Source organism: Trachemys scripta, chromosome 1, assembly GCF_013100865.1.
Source record: "Trachemys scripta elegans isolate TJP31775 chromosome 1, CAS_Tse_1.0, whole genome shotgun sequence".
NCBI lineage: Eukaryota > Metazoa > Chordata > Testudines > Emydidae > Trachemys > Trachemys scripta.
The window spans coordinates 162770691-162791088 of record NC_048298.1 but is presented as its reverse complement, the minus strand read 5'-3'; the positions used below and the strand labels follow the sequence as shown (position 1 = coordinate 162791088).

Sequence of the window (20398 nt, the reverse complement as noted above, 5' to 3'; positions counted from 1 at the left end):
CATCTTCAAGGTGCCATGATTGTTTCTCTTCTCTTCTCCTCCCCACCATCACCATTCTGGGGTTAGACTGCTTCCTCCATGGTTCCATAGGAGCAACACACTGCTGCTTTCCTCCTTAGGATCTTTAGGGATCACCAGAAAAGGCAACTCCTTTCTTCAGTCTGGAAAGTGGTTCAGGGAATATCCAAACCAACCCTCAGAGAACAGGGACTTCTGAAACAGTCCTATTCCCACTGGCAGCAGGTTTGCTACAAAGCAGGAGTAACTAGCGTTTCCAAATCCTTAGTGTTAAATGTCACAGTTCAGGGCTAGGTGCACCTTTGATCCCTCTCCAGTCTCCTGGAGTTCACTACACAGGTTGCCAGAAATGCATCTTCACCTCTCTCAGTATGGAATCCAGCCACTCCTAGTTCAGGCCTTGGGTGCCAACCATGATTACTCAGCAGGTCCAGCTGGGTTCAGGTATCTGCAAGTCTTCCCTTTGGAGATCTGTGACCAGTAGCCTTTTTATCCATCCCAGGTTCTCTGTGCCCATTTTCCCACTTAGATTCCCCCCTCCTCCGTAGTTACAAGCCAGACTGGTGAGCTGTGCATGGTTGGAGGGGAATTTTAAAAACAAACGATGTGCATTGTCCATTAGACACTGGTAAGTGCAGCTATTTCTCCCTTTTCCTGCAAGTATCTGCTGCTTGAATGAACAGCTTATTCTCATCCGGTAAACCACACAATGACAATCAGAAAAACAGGTGGAACATATAATCTTCATAAAACATTGCAGGCATTCCTACATCCTTCACATTAAATAGAAGAGGGTCCCCTATCAGCTTCACTCTAGGGATTCTGAAGTGTCTCTCCTAGGCCAGGGAGCTCATGATTACGCTATTCCCCTCCAACGTAAAAGAGGCTGAGGTGCTTCCTGCTGCTGCTCAGTTACAAGCTTCTTGACAGGAGGACTGTTTCCTGGCTAACCAGCATGAGGGTACTGTGGCAAGGCACCTCCTTCATCTCACCAGACTTAGTGTTTCCCCCTCTGGCGATGGCAGGCCTGGGGTAAATCAGCCCTTTGATCATCTTTTCAGGGTAGGCCTCAGGATCCATTGAAGGGGGGATCCTCCACCAATTTAAAAGGAAACAGTCTCAAAAATACAAAAACCAAGGGGGATACCTTTCCCTGCCTCCTCGTTGGGGCAGAGTGCCGTCCTGTTGTTTGCCCTGGGGTGTCAGTCCTTCCCTAGCCAACACTCAGGTTTGGCTGTTTCCCCTATGAGGAGGCGGCACAGCCTCTCACCCTGGAGCAGCTTGCCCTGCTGCCACTAGCCTGGCAGCAGCTTGTCTCGCTCTCTTCCCCCTTTCTCTTGCCAGAGGAGCAGTTGTAAAAGGTCTCAGGCAGCCCTTAATTGGGGTAATCAGCCCCTAACTGACCTGAGGTAACCCCTTCTCAGCTAGTAGGGAAGAGGGCTTTTAACATTCTAGGTCTAACATATCTGCCTTCCAGGCCACACAAACTTATTGAAGACCTGTAAATCTGTCTGAAAGCAGTTTCTGGTGACTGTCAAATTCTCTAGCACCCTCTTGCAGCCATCCGGCTTGACTTTGTCACAGTACACATAGGCCCCGGGCACCAAAAACCTCTCCAAGATGGATAAGGTAGTGATCCTTTTCTGCAGACAACTGAGGTTCTGAGGGGTAAGCCCAGCACCCAGCATCCTCTTTTGATTTCCAGAGACCTGTGAAAAGAGCTACCCATGTCCAGGACAAGAATTATATGACGCTGAACCTCTGAGGAGGTCTTACAAGAAACTGGGATCTGACGGTCTGAGATGGCTGGCTGAGCGGGCTGAACAGCAATCAGCCTGCGTCTGTGGAGATTTCGCTGGCCTGACCTGATGTTCACGTATCTGAGTAGAACCCAACCTCAACCTTATTTCAAGTGGGTTTGAGTTTCTCTAATTGCACAATCCATTTCTTTGGGATTTTGTTTGGGTTCTTGCAAATTAAACACACCATACATCCAATTTGCATCCACAATGAGCTGAGCCACAAGCTACCACAAAGTTAACAGAATCTCTGCTTCATGTGGATCCTTTCACGCAAATCAGAACACTGAGCTACTGTCCAGTTGTTTTTCAATACACTAACATCTGCCCTGTAAAAATAAAATATTAAATGCACTATCACAGCTTCCTCCGTAAATGTTTGTCTTCCTCCTGCCAGTGCACTACCCTATCCCCAATTATTTAACCAACTTATAAAGATGCTATTTGAAGACATCCAACAGACACAAAAAACACAGTTAAAAAAAAACATTAAAAAATTTAAAAGAAAAACAACTAGCCCAGACACAGAGCCAATATCATCAAACTGATCGGAAAGAAAGGTAAACCCAATAGTCATCAGGCAAACCACCCCATCAACAAAAGGGATGATAGTCAAACCTTCCAACAGAACAACAACATTGCAAACGTTCCCATGCCACACACATATACCAACTCCAAGAGATGTGGCCCCAAAAGGTTAAGGATTGATCAATTAAAATATATAGTGCATAGTAAACTTCCCCTTAAAAAGGAGTTCCATAAAGCACTGATTTAAGCACTTATGCACATCCTGAAAAGGCAGATTTCCCATCTGAAAAAGTGAGGTTTTTACCCACGAAAGCTTATGCCCAAATAAATCTGTTAGTCTTTAAGGTGCCACCAGACTCCTTGTTGTTTTTGTAGAAACAGACTAACACGGCTACCCCCTGATACTAGACTTCCCTTAGGCACTGATTCTAGGAAAAATCTTCAGCTAAGGAATTCTTGCACACAGCAAAGTTCTGCATGAACCTAGGGACTGACAGCAGAGCAGCCCTAGCCTATCACAATTGCTAGGCAAAAGGTCATTGCTCAAGTATTTGGGGGACTTGTCTATAAAATGCTAATATTAAAACCTGGTATTGCAGTGTACAACACTCCCAGCTGTGGTCCACAAAAACGAACCATACCATGGGAGACTGGAAAAATGATTTTAAAAATTTCTAGTGATTGTGACACAATTATTATTAGTGTCCTCACCATCCAAATGTTTTCTCTAACATCCTAAATCAGGGATGGGCAAATTTTTTGGCCCGAGGGCCACATCTGGGTATTGAAATTGTATGCTCATGAAATTGGGGATGGGGTGTAAGAGGGGGTGAGGGCTCTGGCCAGGGGTGCGGGCTCTGGGATGGGACCAGAAAAGAGGAGTTCAGGGTGTGGGAGCATGCTCCAGGCTGGGGCGGGGGCTGGGGTGAGGGCTCTGGCTGGAGGTGCGGGCTCTGGGGTGGGGCTGGGGATGAGGGGGTTTTGGGGTACAGGAGGGTGCTCTGGGCTGAGATTGAGGGGTTTGGAGGGTGGGAGGGGGATCAGGACTGGGGAAGGGGGTTGGGGCGCAGGAGGGGGTGCAGGCTCCAGGCACCGCTTACCTCAAGCAGCTCCCAGAAGCAACAGCCAATCCCCCTCTCCAGCTCCTATGCGGCAGCGCAGCCAGGCGGTTCTGCAAGCTGCCCCGTCCGCAGGCACCGCCCCCGCAGCTTCCATTGGCTGCAGTCCCCAGCCAATGGGAGCTGCGGGGGCGGTGCTTGGGGCGGGAGCAGCGTGCAGGGTCGCCTGGCTGCTCCTCTGCATAGGAACCAGAGGGGGGACATGCTGCTGCTTCTGGGAGCTGCAGCACATGCACATGGAGCAGCCCCTGACCCCGCTCCCCAGTGAGAGCTCAAGGGCTGGATTAAATCGTCTGGCAGGCTGGATGTGGCCCGTAGTTTGCCCACCCCTGTTCTGGATACATTCATCCTCCTCTAATCTTAGCCCATAGTTCCTTATTTTATTACTGGTGCTGAATTTCAGTAATTCGTTGCTTCTTTTCCAATATTCATAATTCATATTCTGTCCTGTAATGTTTCTCTTAGCATCAGCTTATTGCACTAGACAAATTAAGTTCACTGTTCTCATAAGTCATGTCCTCAGTTGACTTCTTTTGAATTTCTCTTTTTCTTTTCAATATCTTTAAGTGGGATTGAAACTTGTTTACCATCAGTGGTTTGATATTATGCCCATGTCTCACTGGTGACACAAATATTATACATTTTGAAATGATTAGTAGACCAGTAGAGATGCAAAAATACCTATTTTAATAAGACACTTTCACATTTTAATACAAGTTACAATTCATTCACAATAAAGGGCTCTCACCATGTGAACTTTTAGAATGCTGTGCTCAACAAAATGAGTGCAGATTCTTTTTAAATCACAAGGTCTGGTAAATATATTGCTCTTTCAATGAACAATAACAGATGCATTATGTTTAGTTTTATGCTCTTGATTTTTTTTTTTAATAAAGTGGCTTTTTAATTTCTGGGTGCCAATACAATCATATTTTGCATGTGTTCCACTAACCCTTATGAATCCCAGCTGAATCTTTGGCTAGTATTGTGATGCTGAGTACGTACGTTACATGGATACAGAAAAAGCACCTATATTACATGTAAGTAATAGTATATAGTTTGGGCTGAAATCCTAAGAAAAGCAGATCTCTTTCCTTTAGCCATATTTAGATTCGACAGTGAATTCTAACTACAGACTTGGGATTGTGCATATTAGAAACTGAAGTATCATGACAGCAAGTTGGTATACACTTGACAAACCACATGGATGATATGCAATGAAGCTTGATAAATACTAGAATACCCAGTGAACATCATGGTGTTTAGACCCATTACTTCCCCATTTTACTGGCAAAGGATACTGTAACAGGGGCAGTTTCTAAAATGCTACATAAGAATATAATGCTCCTCTGAGTAACAACTGCTGACTCACATTGGCAGGTGGATTTTAACTCTAATCAAAATACAAGACAAGACATTTCTCTGTAGCAGAGGTGACTAGAGCTGGCATAGAGTAGATTCTTCAGGGAGATCCTGGGACCAGACAAGCTTGGGGAGAAAGTTCAGGCTGAGGTTCATGTTTTGTGTTTGTTATTTGAGTTATGTGGTGTGTTTTTCCAGTCCCATATTTTATTTCCACAAGTGAAATCTGGCTTTTACCTATTCAAAAGGGACTCACTTAACTGAACATCAGAGTCAGTCTTGTTTCTAAACTGTGTCTTATCTAATCATCTTAAGTCTATTACACCCATCAGTATATTATCAGCAAGAGTATTACAGTAGCTATGAAAAAAACTATATGGGAAAATGGTAAGGCGTAATTTTTAGAGGATATTTGGTACAGATAATAATTAGCAACCATTAGAGAACCAGACAGACTGTTGTGGACAGTCCAATGTTTAACAGAAAAATGTTTGTAACAAAGAATCAGAATTAATTCCTATTACTTAAATTAATTGGGCAATCAAATATCTGTGATAAAGAAGGGGCACCTTGTTTATGAGTCAGACTGAGGGTTTTTGTGGGGCAAGAGCATATAAACTATCTGCTTGTTACATTCAGAGGAAGATGAGTAGACTCAGGCACTTAAGAAGAAAGTGAAGACTACAGTCTTGGGTTGGGAAGAAGAAAGGTGAAGAATTGGACAGAGAGGTAAGGCTCAAAAGGTTCAGAGAAGCAGCCAAAACTCTGAGAATTGTGTCAACAGTCTGAAGGTCCGCTGGCCACTAGTCTGAAGACAACGAGACAGGAAACCTACAGCAGACATGTAAGAATGGACGCTGCAAGGACACTGCTAGTATTGATGTTAACGTTTGCATTTTGTGTCTTATTATCAACCAAGTCTATACCTTTGTTACGTGTTTGATAGAACCAACTGCAAGGTTCCTTGGATGGCGTTTCATGTCCCGAAGATCCCAAAGACTATTCAGGACCATTTCTCCTTCTTCTAGCACATATTTCTCTCCTTGAAATTTTGGTTTTTCATACAAAATCCAGCTGTAATAATGAAATCATTAAGAGAATTGTAACTATTATGCAGACTAGAACCATGACAATACAATACTCATGCTAGGCAAGTTCTGTAGAGAGCTCTTTCCAGTAAGCCCGTTATCAGTACCCCTTCAGGCACTGTCCCTTTCTATTCATATTCCACTTGTTAAACGTAAGTTGTGCTTCACTTCTGTACTAAAAAATAAAATAAAATAGGCATTTCTTCTCTTCTATTATATAGCTCGGTTTCCCAAACTAACCAGCATGATTAAAAGCCTTATTTGCAGAAATCTAACCAGTAAGTGAAAAAGCTAAGCAAATTAAACATCCTACTTTCCTAGTTCAGACAAATTAACGAAGCCGAGTCCTGGATTTCATATAATGGCTAAACATGCAACTACCACTATGGCATCCAGTGGTTACTAAACAAGCATAAAACATAAGAAATAACTGGGCCAGTCTCAAACTATATTAATGTTACCATGAAATGGTATTATGGTGTGGAGGAGTTGAATGGTATGATGGACTTACGTCAAGAAGTCTATGCTCTATAAAATAACTGTGGGCACACATGTATGACAGATGCATTCCAAGCCTTAGCTTTCCAAAGCATCTATTATCTCATTGTGCACTAAAGCTTTGCAAATGAATTTAGAAAGATTCATATAGTCTATCCTAAATATTCTTTTGTATCCCACTACTTCTATGCTCCCTTTTTAATGCCATGTTTCAAACAGCAGTTGAGCATGTATGTCTACAGCTCATTTTGCAACATCACTTGGTTAATGAAATTAAACTGTGAAAACTTAGCTTTGGTTACAAAACAAACTTCCTTCTGCTTTAAGCTAGTTCCCAGCAGAGGGAATACTTACCATATTGCTTTACTTGTAAATGTCACTGTAATTATAAACCAAGAAAAGATGCCCTGCATATCAGGTTTGTGTTATAAATAACGGAGGCAGAGGTACAAGAAAAATACACACATTTATCTTCTGAAAAGATGCCATTTAAATAAGGCATGGATTTCTTACCATCCTCTAATAACTCTAAGCAATGTTCCTATTGGAAAGATCCAGGATGTGGCATCTGGTAGATCATGGTATATTTCTCGTTTACTTTTCTCCCCAGGAATGTCATAAATAATCATCTAAAACAATAGACATTATATGTGAACAAGGGGCACTTCAACACATGGATTAGGTTCCTAATTTTTGCTTTTTATTAAACAGATTCTGATTTTGTATATGCGCTACCAGCATTGCACATATTTTCTTCAACTGTAGACTGCTGAACTAAATAATTAGACAAACTAAGTAGGTTTCCCCTAGGCTGGAATTTTTTTGCATCTAATCTCATGATTAGCATGTGCAGCATTACAAGTACTCAAATTTGACATAACATGTTTTCTTTCAAAATTTTGCTACTCCTTAAAATATTAATGGTGATTTAATCCATATTCACCTACACCATGACAAGATCATACTTACTTTTCCTGGTCTTGGATTGCATTTGAGGCTTTTCCTGTCAATAAGATTCTGAAATTAAAATGATGTGGAAAATAACTATTAAAACTACAATAGTAGCGCACAAAATTGTTTAAGACCAGTATTCCTTTAAAACATATTACTTTAATTAGTGACAACAGCTGATCCTAGTCTCATTGTTATGCAAATTAGGCCTAGGCAGTTTAATGCAGTGGGTCAAATAAATAATCCTTAAAAACCCCACAAATATTAGATTAGGAGAGCTTGAACAAAAATCAAACCATGTAGAACTATTTCCTTTCACACACCCCTTCCCCAAACTAGAAAAGAGAGATTGTACCACACCAGAGCTTATTTCTTCAGGCTATGACACTCTTAATTGTAAGCACTCTCTTCCATTTCCCCAAATCATCACAAAATACTACTTCTCTCCTCTCAACCGACTCTGCTTTAAATAAACCGAAACAAGAGTGCTATCTGTAGAAAGAGCTTGAATATTTGACTGCAGCTGAGGCCTTGTCTACACTTGTGGCAGAGTGTATGGTACATGTAGCACAGTGAAAAGCAGGTTGTGTGCACACTGTGATACGTAGCTACGCGCAGCAGTGAGAGGCTCTGGCAGTGGGAAGATGCTGAAGCCTTTTCCAGTTGCCTCCCCAACTGCCAGAGCATTTTCCTGCTGTAGGAGCCTTTCGCTGAGGTGGGGAAAGGCTCCATCAGGGAGGAGCCCACTGGATACTGCACTTCTAAAACAGCAGTGTAGACATGGGAGGCACTGCTTGGATGTGTAGAGCATACACCCTAATATTCTGATGTGTCTGTACTCTACTCACATAAGCAGTGCTTCCCATCTACACTATTTATACCCATGCTGGGGGTGTGGGTGTGCAATGCCGGTACTCACATGCCACTGTAAGTGTAGACATAGCCTGAGTTGGAGCCTACAGAAGAATTGAAGGATACACCAAACACTGAACTATATTCTCAGAGAGCAAAGGAACAATAAAATCAAAAGTAGAGTAAATGTAAAAGAACAGTTTTTCATATAAAGACAATTCTTTTCCCCTCCTTGAACTCTTTGTGTGCCTTGTCCCAGTCATCTTCACATTTAAAATGCCATTCAAAGGACAAGCCTGTATGTTGCTATTATTGAGCATATTTTGTATTTACTTGCTGTTTTACTGTTAGAAGCTGCAGGATCTCCTCTACTGTTTATGATCTGGCCCCAGTAACTAGGTGCATTTTATTTATAAAATGCTTCAATGAGAAAACGTAATTGTCTGCAATCATAGGCTTACCTCGTACCCTACAACTGAATGAATTTAGATAAGACAGTTAAGATTTTTATTAAAGAATGGTAATTGCAACGGGGTTCATCATCATTTTAGTTATTACTTACATAACATGACAACTTACCACTGGAAAAGCTCCTGATTCTGGCAAATTGTTGTCTTGAGGCTTATGACCCCTTGGCAATAATCCATCCTGAAGGACACTTCCAAATCTGACTCCCTTCTCACACGAATAATTGCTGGCTGTCTGAAAATACTGGTAATACACACTCCTAGAGAGAGGTTTCGTGGCAGCATCAGCTTTCTGTTGAAACTGAGTAGAATGTGTCGGATTAGGAAAAATACATGCTTCTTCTGGAAATGGCTCTGATTGCTGTCTAGAACTAAGCGGTTCTTTTGAATACATGAGTGACTGTTTGGAAAGTGGAGCCCTTTCTTGGTCATTTTCTAGAAGCACCATGTTTGAGCTGCCTGCCCACTGGCTCATAATAGAGTCTTCTTTCTGAACATCCATCGTGTTTTCTTCATAAGATTCCTCCTCATCCTCCTCACTGAACTGGTTACTAAATTTCAAACGCTCAGAAACTGACTGAAGAAGTGACAAGACGGATGAGGAATGGTTGGCATTGTCTTTGGATTTTCCATTAGAATGGTCTCCTGGTGAGACATCAATAGACAGCTGGTCTTCTTGTGGGCTGTCATCTTCATATATAGGAGACAAAGAGAACGGGTAAATTTTAAACCGCTTTGCCTCCACTGTCATAAATGACTCTGAGCTGCAGTTATCTAATGTTTCATTTAATTTGTTGTCCTTTTCATAAGCATCGACAGGCCCATATTTGCTCTTTGCTGTTTCACACATCAAAAGATGTTCAATATTATCCAGAGACAGGTCAGGAGGAGAGAGGGAGTGAGCTTGCTTTTTGTCAGTTGAAACGAACTGGTTCTCATCTTGAGGGGAGCCATCGTACAATACGGTAAATAAAGAATTGCTTTCCCACTGTTCATCTTGTGGAGAAAAGGCTAAGAGATTTGTCAGTTCCTCTGTATCATTATTATTATTCAGACTCTTTTCTCCAAGTGTGTTATCTCTTTGTAAATCTTGATCCATCATCAGTGTTGATTTCAGTGTCTCATCTTTATTGGCAAAATCTGAGTTGAAACAAATTTTCCCTTCAATGTCCTTAACAGTTACAGATGATTCAGACACAATGAACTGTGTGTTTAATCTGTTTTTATCCTGCGGTAGCTCATTTGTTTCCTCTGTTTTTCCACTGCCTTCTTCACTGTCAGCTTGTGAATCTTTTGGGTTTGCTTTTTCCTGAACAAACACAGAATCCTCCTCCTGGCAACAAAGTTCTGGCAGACATTTACCTGCACAACTTTTGTCTAAACCTGAAAGACTACTTTCATCTTTGGATTTGCTAGGTATGCAGGTATAGTCTTCATCATGCAGGAAAGATGAAGTCAAGTTTGGCATTGATGTGTGTTCTGGCACATTTGTATTATTGTACAAATCTTTTAACTGTAATGGTGGCATCCTCTCTTCAATCATAACAGTATCTCCATTTAATACATGTAAAGTCTCCTCAGATTTATTGCTAGCTGTCCAAATGCTAGTTTTATCACCAATTTCTGTCATAACTGTACTATCATAGACAGTTTTAGAGCATTCATCTTTTGCTATTATTGCAAGGTCAGATTCCAGACTTGCTAAATCATCAGAATGTAGAAGTCCATTTCTTTGATGTGAAAGTACATTATTTGGTACCGTTTCTCCTCCTATGGTTAAATCTGTGCTGCCTTCTACACTATTTAGAAGTAAAGGAACTGAACAACCTGATTTTTCACAGTCCCTAGCAACATTCTGGGTCAATTCCTTGCCTATTTGGTTTAAACCCAAGGGTTCTTTGATTATTTCTTGAGTTTTGGCAGCTAATTGAACATCAGTGTTTAGAGTCTCTGAGAATCCAGCCTTATGTTTAAGCACAAAATTTTTAGAAGGGCTCTTACTCTCACTGTTTTCAAGCTGATTAAACATCAGTTTTTGTTTGGCTGAGTTAATAACTTCATCAATTATTTCTTTTGCTTTTAGTGCTATTGAACTATGTAGGTCAGTTTTATGAGTGATGTTAAATGGTATCTTTTCAGCCTGAGTATTTGTAGCAACTGTTTCCTTTCCTTTAACTTCAGAGGAGCTTCCTGCATAGCTCTCATTAAAATGTTTTACTTTTGCTTCCAACTGTATCTTCCCAGTTTTCTGTTCTTTTAGGATATCCAGCTTTATTAAACTGTCCTTGTTGCCACAAGGCTGATAGACACCAGCTGCTTGTTTTGATCTTATTTCTTCTATGGCCAAGTGTAAAACTGCATCAACGATTTCTTCAGCCTTTTTAAATAGAGCAGTGTCTTGGGATTCAGTGTGCACTTGCTTTCCTGTTTCCATATCTTCCCATGTTTTCTGAGAACAGACGTTGCTTGATTTTGTAAACAAAGCCGTGTGATCATTCATTTTAGCTCGTTTTTTTGTCATTGCAGAAATATGGTCGCAAAGATTTACTTGCTCTGTAGGAATTTTGTGCACATCCTTAGTATAGTCTACACTAGAACTTACTTCCACAAGTTCCAAAGGACAGGTAGTTGATGTTATGGATTTGGTTAACCAGACATCTTCAAGCTTTTGGGCAGGAGGTACATCTGGAGGTACATAATCAGTCTCATCATTAACTCTAAATCTGGATGAAATTTTGCCCTTTTTAACAACTTCATACTCAACAATAGGGAAATTAATACTGTCCAAGCCATCTGCTGTTTCAAGGGAAGAACGACAAAGCTTGGAGATTTCTTTAGACTTCAGAGTAGGAGAAGGAAGCTTGGGAATGCAAACATCCTCTGAGTTAGGAGTAGGATAGTCACTTTCAGCTAAAATGACATCAGATTCTAGGGGAAAAGATTTATGCTTAGCACTGATGTCTTCAGAGCAAGGTGAAATCTGAGTCATACTGACATCTGCATTTTCAAGCGCAGGAAAAATAATTGTAGGTGCACTGACATCTCCATTTTCCAAGAAAGAAGCCACCATCTTAGGTGTATCACCTTCAAGAAAAGCGCATTTGGATTCACTGACCTTGTCAGACGTAACCGATAATTTGGCAATTTGGACATTTTCGGATTTAGAAGCAGAAGAAGGTATTTTGCACTGGCTGAAGTCTATAGAATTAAGTATGGCAGGTCCCGTCTTAGACTTGTTACTGTTTTCCTGTTTAGTCGAAATCTTCACCAGATTGCTATCTTCAGAATTAGGTGTTGTCACTGAAATAACCTCCAAACCGACACCCTTTTCAAAGACAGAAGAATGATTGGTCAAAGCATCCTTTCCAGACCCCAGGGGAGAATGAGGAACCTCAAAAAAGGTATTCACTTCTGATTTAAGAGCAGGGGAGGAAAGCTTAGAGAAGCAGATTTCTTTAGACTGAGAGGGTGGAGGAGAAATATTGGTCATATTGGCATTCACAGTTTTAGGAACAATCTCCTCTACCCTGTTATCTCTGGTTTCATGGGTTTGAGAAGTATTCTTTGACCTATTATCCTCTGTGGATAAAACTGATGTTTTGGCTACAAAGACTTCACCAGTTTTAAGGGAAGGAGTAGTAAGGTTGGGCACCCTGTCAGGAACTACGTTGTTGGGGAGGGTCATCCCTTCAGATTTAAGAGGCATGCTATTTTCATGCACATGGTCAGGGGGAGAAATGTTGTTTTTTTTAACATCTTGTAAGTTGGTTGCTTTTTTGGCCATGGTTTCATCTTCAGATCTGTGGATAGGAGAAGGAATATTAGCCAAGCTACCATCTTCAAAGTCAGGGACTGGAGGAGAAATCTTGGCGATACTGACAGGTGTTATAGCTTTGCTAAGGCTGGCATCTTCAGATTCTACGATAGGAGGTGGCAAATGGGACTTCACACTTCCACATTCAATGGCTGATGGAGATATGCCAGCAACATTTACCTCTGCAGACTTAGATGAAACCTTAGTGGTTTCAACATCTTCAGATTCAAGGGAAGGTACGGAAGTGTTCTCTGTATTGATATCCTTAGATTCACCCTCAAGAGTTACAGAGGGATCATTTTGGACATGTGTTGGTTTCCCTGACTCATTAAACTGTTTAATATCTGGACTGTTTACTATGTCCATGCCAGTATCTTTAACAGTTTTGGCAGAGGGCACTGAAGTGGGTAGACTGTCTATTACCATCAATTTATTGACTCCACAAAATTTTATGTCCTTCACAGCCTCCGATAACTTTTCAGTACATCTTTCTTGATTTAAAGGAAAATGAACACTAGCTAGACAGGTTTGTGTTTCTTGCTCCCTTTCTTCAGCCACCACATATTTTTGTGAATCATCCATCTTTGGACCACTATCTTTATTTGCATTTTCTATACACTTATCTGCCTGATGTTGAAATGCAGTGCTACTAAAGGGGGACATCTGGGCATCCAACTTTAGCTCCAACTGACTACCAATATGACTATTACAGGCATATTCACCCTCTATCAATGGTAGTTCTTTATCAACTGCCCCTCTCTTTGTTTTGGATGAACACACACAATCATTTTGCATTGTCTCCTGAGAGTCTTCATGAGATACTTGAACACAAGAATTTATTCCTTTATCAAAGCTAAAAGTGGCATTATTGTCTGATTGAAACTGAGCTTCTGTTTCTTCTAACGTTCTCTCCCCCTTTTCAGCCAAGCTGTTATTTCCAGAATTTGTTTTAAGAGAATCCATAATCTGGTAATTGGAACTACTGTTGTCTCTGGCTGACAATACTGAGTCTAGAAAATGAGTTCTATTAACTTCTGGTGTATCAGAAACTGGAGCATGATTTAAGGAAACAAACAAATCTAGTTCTCCAATGTGATTGCTGTTGGAGTTTGTTTCAGTGGATGAGGCAGAGGTGTTTTCAGTTGTTCCATGTTCACTGCTATCTAAGATATCCTTAGCAACATCTGTTTTTTTCAATTCCATTTTAACTGCAGAGAGGTTTGCTTCAACATTTTCCTTGCCATCTTTAGCATCATCTTTTTGATTCTCTTTTGACATGTGTTCTGTAATTTCTACGCTTACATTAGATGGTGAGTTTGGAAGGATAGCAGTTTGGACTTCTCCATTTCCAGTTACAGTGAAAATATGTTTGCCTTCAGTATTTTCTTCTCTTCTTAGTGCCTCCTCTGCTTGTTTCTTTAGTAGCTGCTTAATCCGTACAGAACCCCGATATGTTGCATAAGTAATTGCTGGTGCATCTGGCTTACATTCAGTTTGCCTGCAACAAAAAACATCATTTTAGTGCAGTAGAATATTGAAACAGTCTTCACTATCATTGATCTACAGTTAGCTTGCTGATTTGGAGAACAAATGATACAATACTACTTTTTTTAAATTGCAGAATAAACCAACTTCTAATGATGCAATAAATACATCAAGAGTTTTCTTTATACTAGGATAATAGAAACATAGTATATGGGTACCCCTACAAACACAAAAGTTTTATTAGAAAGTAACACCATCAAAGAGACCTATTAAGGGTACATCTTCAAAATTAAGTCACACCCATCTGAAAATATTTTACCCTACTAACGTTAACAGTAAAATCTAGGGTCACTAAAACTGAAAATGGCTAGAGAAATTTGTTTGCTTTTGAATTTGGACCTGGTAACTCATCCCTGAACAAGAGGGTACAAGACAGAACAACAGAACTGTAAGAGGCAAAAAACGTTTGTGGGGAAAATAAAGTTATTTGATGCTTTCTGGAGGGAGTGGAGGTAGGGACCGAGGGAAGGGCAGTGAATGAGAAGAACAGGAATGAGGCAAGTCTGTTTGGGTGCTGGAGGAAATATCTAACTAATGGGCCCTGAAACTTGGGAAATATTTTTGGTGGATTCAGGCACTAATTAGTCTTATATTTAACTTCAAAGAAAAAAAATGTTACTTATCTTTTACTACTCTTTCATGATGTAATAAGGGTGACCTCAAAGCTTTCCTTTATCACCCAAACCTTTCAAACAATTCTATTTTTTCCACATAAGAAAATAATGGGAATTGCAAATCTTGACTTCCCTGTTTTTACTGGAGGACTTTGGAAAGCTAGGATGGGCAAGTGAGATCACATACAGCTGAACCTGACCTGCAGCTGTCCAGCCTTCAACTGAGGGGAGAAGGGATGTTGAGTCAGAGTGTTTAAAAAGCTCTTTTGTGTTAACTTTATCTAAACCAAAAACAAGTCTCCCTCCTAAAATTTTTTAAACAGTCTGACTCGGTGTCTTCCTTCTTCTTAACTGAAGACTGGGAAAGTTGCAGCACACAGTTGCAGGTGAGTGTGATGTCCCTCTCCCGCTATAGCTCTCCAGCGCACTGGAGAGCCCTCCAGCAAAAACAGGGAAGTGAAGATTTTGATTTCTAATGTAAGACTAACTAGTCTGTAAAAATACAGACAAAAAAACCCAGGCAGTCTTAGCATAGCATAGAGGTATGTCTACTCTGCAGCAAAAGCGTACCTCCCAGTCCTGGTAGACAGAGATGTTAGCTCTGCTCAAGCTAATGCGCTAAAGATAGCAGCGTGGACATTGTGGCACAGGTGGTGGCTCGTGGTAGCCACCTGAGCTCAGACCCAGGAGGTTGGGTGGAATTGTAGTCAAGGCAGCTAGCCTGTGCCACGGCATCCACGCTTCTATTTTTAGCGTGTTAGCTCAAGCTCGGCTAACATGTCTGTCTACAGGCTGGGAGGCATGCTCCTACCTCCAGTATAGACATACCCTTGCAGTTCACATTTAATCCACCCCCACTGGGAGGATTTTACTATAGTTAAGGGATTTTTATGCAAATAATCCAAGTGAGAAGCAGGGTATTTTTGTTCATTCACTAATAAAATTGGGCAGAAAAATAAAGGCTTTTATTTCTTTCAATGAGGATCAATGAGTGTATACAATCATTCTGTATATATCCTGAACAAACACTTAAAAAGGTACAAATTTTTCATTTTAAAAATCAGAGTTCCATTCTGTATGGATTTGAGCAGTATAAACTCTCATTTCCATATTGTTTATATTGTACCAAGTCCCCAGTTGTACGAACATTTAGGCACGTGAGCAGTCCCACTGAACTCAATGGGGCTACTCATCTGGGTAAAGTGACTCAGATGTATATATGGTCATAGGGTAAGGGCCAAAATATGCAGTGAATTTTTGAATTTTTATATGTGGTATTAAGATATGAGCATTCTATATAATCAGCAGCCTATAAAATGTGAGGTATTTCCACATAAAATCCAGGTTTGTTTTGCAACACACAAGTTGTGTTGTAATACAAATTATCATCTTCCTATTTATTAACAATGGAATTGTTATATTAAATCAAGCTATTAAATATTAAATTCAAATACACTAAGGAAAAGCGATATATTCAATCCAAAACTATAAAAAAATCTTTGGGTATGAAGAAATACTACCACCACCATCATCCAGTGTTAATGGGCAACCCAAATAACCAAGATGACAGAGTGTATTTTACCAACTCTTCAGACTTTCATAACTGAAACTATTAGTATTTTCAAAATGTATTTAATCTGCATGAAACTTTAGCTTTCCTCTAGTCAATATATTTCAGCAATCAGAGTAATAAGGCTGCTCACTAAATCCAAAAATAAGTCGTGCAGTTTTGCAAGTACTATTGTTGAACATTTTATTATACACTACATCCACTTATTGTTACCGAACATTACAAAAACTTACTACAAGCTAGGTGTAGGTCAAGCAGACAACAATAAACCTCTAGGTCATTAGTTCTATTAAAAAATAATATTGTTCAATCTAACAATATATATATATATATATATATATATATATATATATATACATATACATATACACACACACACACACTTAATACCTAACAAAACAAAATACATAACTCCTGAATGTGGAAAAATACTGTGCAAAACAACATCTTTCAGAAAAGGAAAAAGAGCAAAATGAATGGTAGATTTTATGAGTTTTACCTTCAGACACATACAGAGCACAATGATTACTATTAAGAGAAGTGCTGAGAATTCAGCTGGGGTACTTATGATAGTAGGAACCACACCCAGGAGTGTTTTGAAAGATCAAGCCTTTAGGCTGAGTCTACATTATACATTTACATTGGTAGAACTACCAGTATGTTGCTCAGAGGTGTGAAAAATCCACACCCCAAGTGATGCAGTTATACTGACCTAACCCTTGGTGTAGAAAATACTGTGTGGATGGGAGAAGCTTTCCCACCGACATAGATACCATCTCGAGGAGGTGGATTAACTACGCCAATGAGACAAGCTCTCCCGTCAGTACAGTAGCACCTTCACTGAAGTATTACAGTAGTGTAGCTGCACAGTTGCAGTGCTGTAAGTGCAGAACTGCCTTAAGTGTGTGAAATTTAAGACCTAACCATAATGTGTCTGTAAAATGTGATACACATTGGAAAGTCAGTGAAATAATTCCATGTGATGGGAGACAAGGGTTTTATGCAGTAATACTGTATGTGTTTACTATTTGGGGCCCTATTTTATGAGTTCTCCCATCCCATTTCCTTTTAGAGTAACTTAAAAGACAAGATTGTGACAAGAACACACACGGGATAGAAGAAAAGCTACTTTTTCAGATTGTTTTGCTCCTATTCTGTTGATCCACGAATACAATAGGTTTGCAGGGTAACTGGCTTTTAACATAATTGAGGAGGAATGCAAAGGCAAAAAACAAACCTGAGTTTCTCACCTTTGTATTAGTCCCAAACCAGTGGAGATTATACCACATAAAACATCCATCCTTTTTTATAATAAGAGATTTTTGTTAAGCTTAGCAACCATTAACCTACTTTACACTCCTCCTTCTGCAGTTAAATGTAGTGTTATTAGCAGTAGTATTTTACTCATATCACTACCTTTTCCTCCCTCAAATCTGCATTTAACAGTGCAAAAAGTCTAGTCTGAAGATTGCTCTTAACTGCAATGAAATCATCAACAATTTCAAACACATGGAAAAATCAAATGGTACCTTAACTTGAGACTCTTCCCAGCTCACCATCTTCACTTACTATAGCTGTAGCTCTCGTACGGTTTTCTCAGCTATAAAGCCTTGTTTTAATAGTAACTAATAACCTTGCTCCATATCACTATTTTTTCCTCTTGCCTTCCCCTCTCCCACTCACTTCTATCTGGCCAAGAGGACCAAAACCCCTCTAGGTATAATTGCCTCTGTGAATCAGCCAGCTGGGGTGCTGGAGGAATAATGTGGCCTATGTCCGTTGTCCCTCACATATGCACTGACTAAGCTCATGAATTCCACTTTCTTTGGCTTAAGGCCTGGAAACTTGAGTCTTTTCCAAAACTAAGGCCTCCCACTGAGTGCAAAATTAATCTCAGACTATAGGACAGTATGCTTTGATTTTCTAGTGTTTTGCAAAACATTGCTTCCAGAAAGTAGTAGTTAATAAAATGGGACCTTTAATACATGGGGTATCTAGTTGTGAAAATAAAAACAGAATAATGCTGATGAGGATTATGCACGCTAGTAATTCTCTTGCTATTGCTTATCATCATATCCTCCCATTTAATGATAGATAACCCCTAAATTAATCTTCAGCAGCAGATTAGAATTAACTGAAATTCATGCTGAGTGTTTCTCATGTGAAAGGAAGCTCAATAATGCATGGCTGGTTATCATTAAACTCTTGACTTGTTCTATGATTTCTGTCATGTCTAGGTTGGAAGCTATAGTCACAATTTAAATTAATATTATGAGTGGACCTACTTCAAATGCACTCAGACATCTATACTCTAGACCAGGAAAAGCAAACAGGCATATTCCCACCATCCCTTCCCCCAAGTCCCCTCATTTTCCCAGTCACTTTTCTCTCTTCACTGTCCTTTTCCATTTGTCTTTTCCCCTTTAATGTTGTCTGTTTCTAGCTCCCAAGTGCCTTCTAATTACTCCACTCACTACACTCTACAAAACCATTTTGATAGAACACCTGCAATCAGGAGCACTTTTACAATCTAATGACATTTAGTGAGAGTCAGTTCCATTGGTCAATACTTAGGGAGGAAGCTGTGGGAAGTGGGAGAAATTATTTTAAATTTGTATAATAAAGGAAGGGTACTACAATACAGCAGGAAGTAGTACAGCTACTTCCTGAGTAAGGCCTTGGCTACAAGTGAAAGTTGCACTACTTTAACTGCAATCTGTTTTTACAATGATTTAGTTAAATCAGTGCAAACCTCATTTGTTTGGTTTATCTTAAATTTACTGCTAATTAACTTAATCTAAAATGAAAAGTCTGGTTTAAACTGAAATAAGAGTGTCCACACAGGGATTTGCAGCACTTTAACTAATCTGATTTAAAAATCACATCTTTAGTTAAAATAGTGCAACTTTCAAATGTAGACAATGTAAATCAAAACCAACATGGTGTGTAAGTCAGACATCACACACCAGACAGCAAACTAATTTTCAAAACATGCTCTTTTAACAAGAAGAGAAAAATGTATGCAAAACAGAATTGCACAGCAGTCCTCTGATGTTTTTACTGTACTCAACAATATGGTGTGGGATAGGGCAAAGGTACTGTATTTTAAAGAAGTAGGCTAAAAGTAAAATATAATCAGTGTTTTAATGTTTACACAAATTTACCACCGCCAAACACACAAAAAAGTCTTCCATTCAAAGCAAAAATTAGTTTCCAGTAAAAACCCATATTATACAGAGATATATAGCTGCTGCCATCTCCAGAATCAAATAGATCATGGAAGAGATTTAAAAAACAAAACAAAACAAAAAAAAACACCCCACACTTTCCTTGCTAACCTGGTTAAAGCCAAGTAAAATAAAATAAAAATGTATTCAGTTATCTAGAATAAAATGCATTTTGACTTGGTTTAGTTAGACAGCACTTCAGGAGAAGGTTATATAGTAAGATTGACCCTAATACTCCCTGCAAGTTTGATTTCACCATCAGCAACTGGGCTTAAGAACCTACTCAACTATAGGGAGTAGGAAGCTTTCATGAGTAAGTGCCATCAAGTTCTGCAGCATGTAAGCTTCCATTAAAAGCCCCCATCAGTTGTGAAGAAAATATGAATGAAAATATGAACCTCCAAATATGAATGAAGCATACATCCACACTAGCGCTAGAACACTAAAAATGGAATTGAAGCGTGAGCAGTGGGGCGAGGGGCCAGCTTCCCCGAGTAAGGTCCTGTAAGAGACCATAGGTACACATTCAGGGCACGCAGCCTGCGCCACTGTAGCTACATTTCTATTTTTAGCATGATATCTCAGAGCTAGCATGGGTATGGCTTCTGGAGCTGGAATTTTCAGCTTCCAACTTTAGTCTGCAGACAGATGGCTCCAGCCTCTCAGCTACCGGTGCTCAGAGTTTGCACACACTGCTGCAGTGTCAAAAGTAACCTGTTTTTTCAGTTTTCACCTTTGCTTTTTATAATCCTGTGGGCATCAGGCAAACAGACAAAAATCAAGTAAAATTCACTCTGCTTCTTGGAAAGATAAGGGATGACAACAGTGCAGGAAGACCTAGAAAATCAGAAGCTAAACCTACCAAAGACACTCGCCTTGCAGTACCTAGAAAGCAGGAGGTGGGGTAGAGGAGTGGATATGTATCATGTCAGCACAGTACTCAGGAG

At 39.9% G+C, this 20398-nt stretch overlaps 1 protein-coding gene across 3 annotated transcripts in view; it reads right to left on the bottom strand.

Moving 5' to 3' along the window:
- CRYBG3 (crystallin beta-gamma domain containing 3) overlaps positions 1-20398 on the bottom strand; it is a 136569-nt gene that overhangs the window by 61999 nt on the left and 54172 nt on the right. For all 3 annotated transcript variants that reach the window (XM_034791429.1, XM_034791443.1, XM_034791436.1), the window contains 4 exons: positions 8794-13993; positions 7381-7428; positions 6925-7040; positions 5752-5899 (listed from right to left, as the gene is read on the bottom strand). In XM_034791429.1, the coding sequence (XP_034647320.1) occupies positions 5752-5899; positions 6925-7040; positions 7381-7428; positions 8794-13993 (5512 nt within the window). The remainder of the gene's footprint in view (positions 1-5751; positions 5900-6924; positions 7041-7380; positions 7429-8793; positions 13994-20398) is intronic.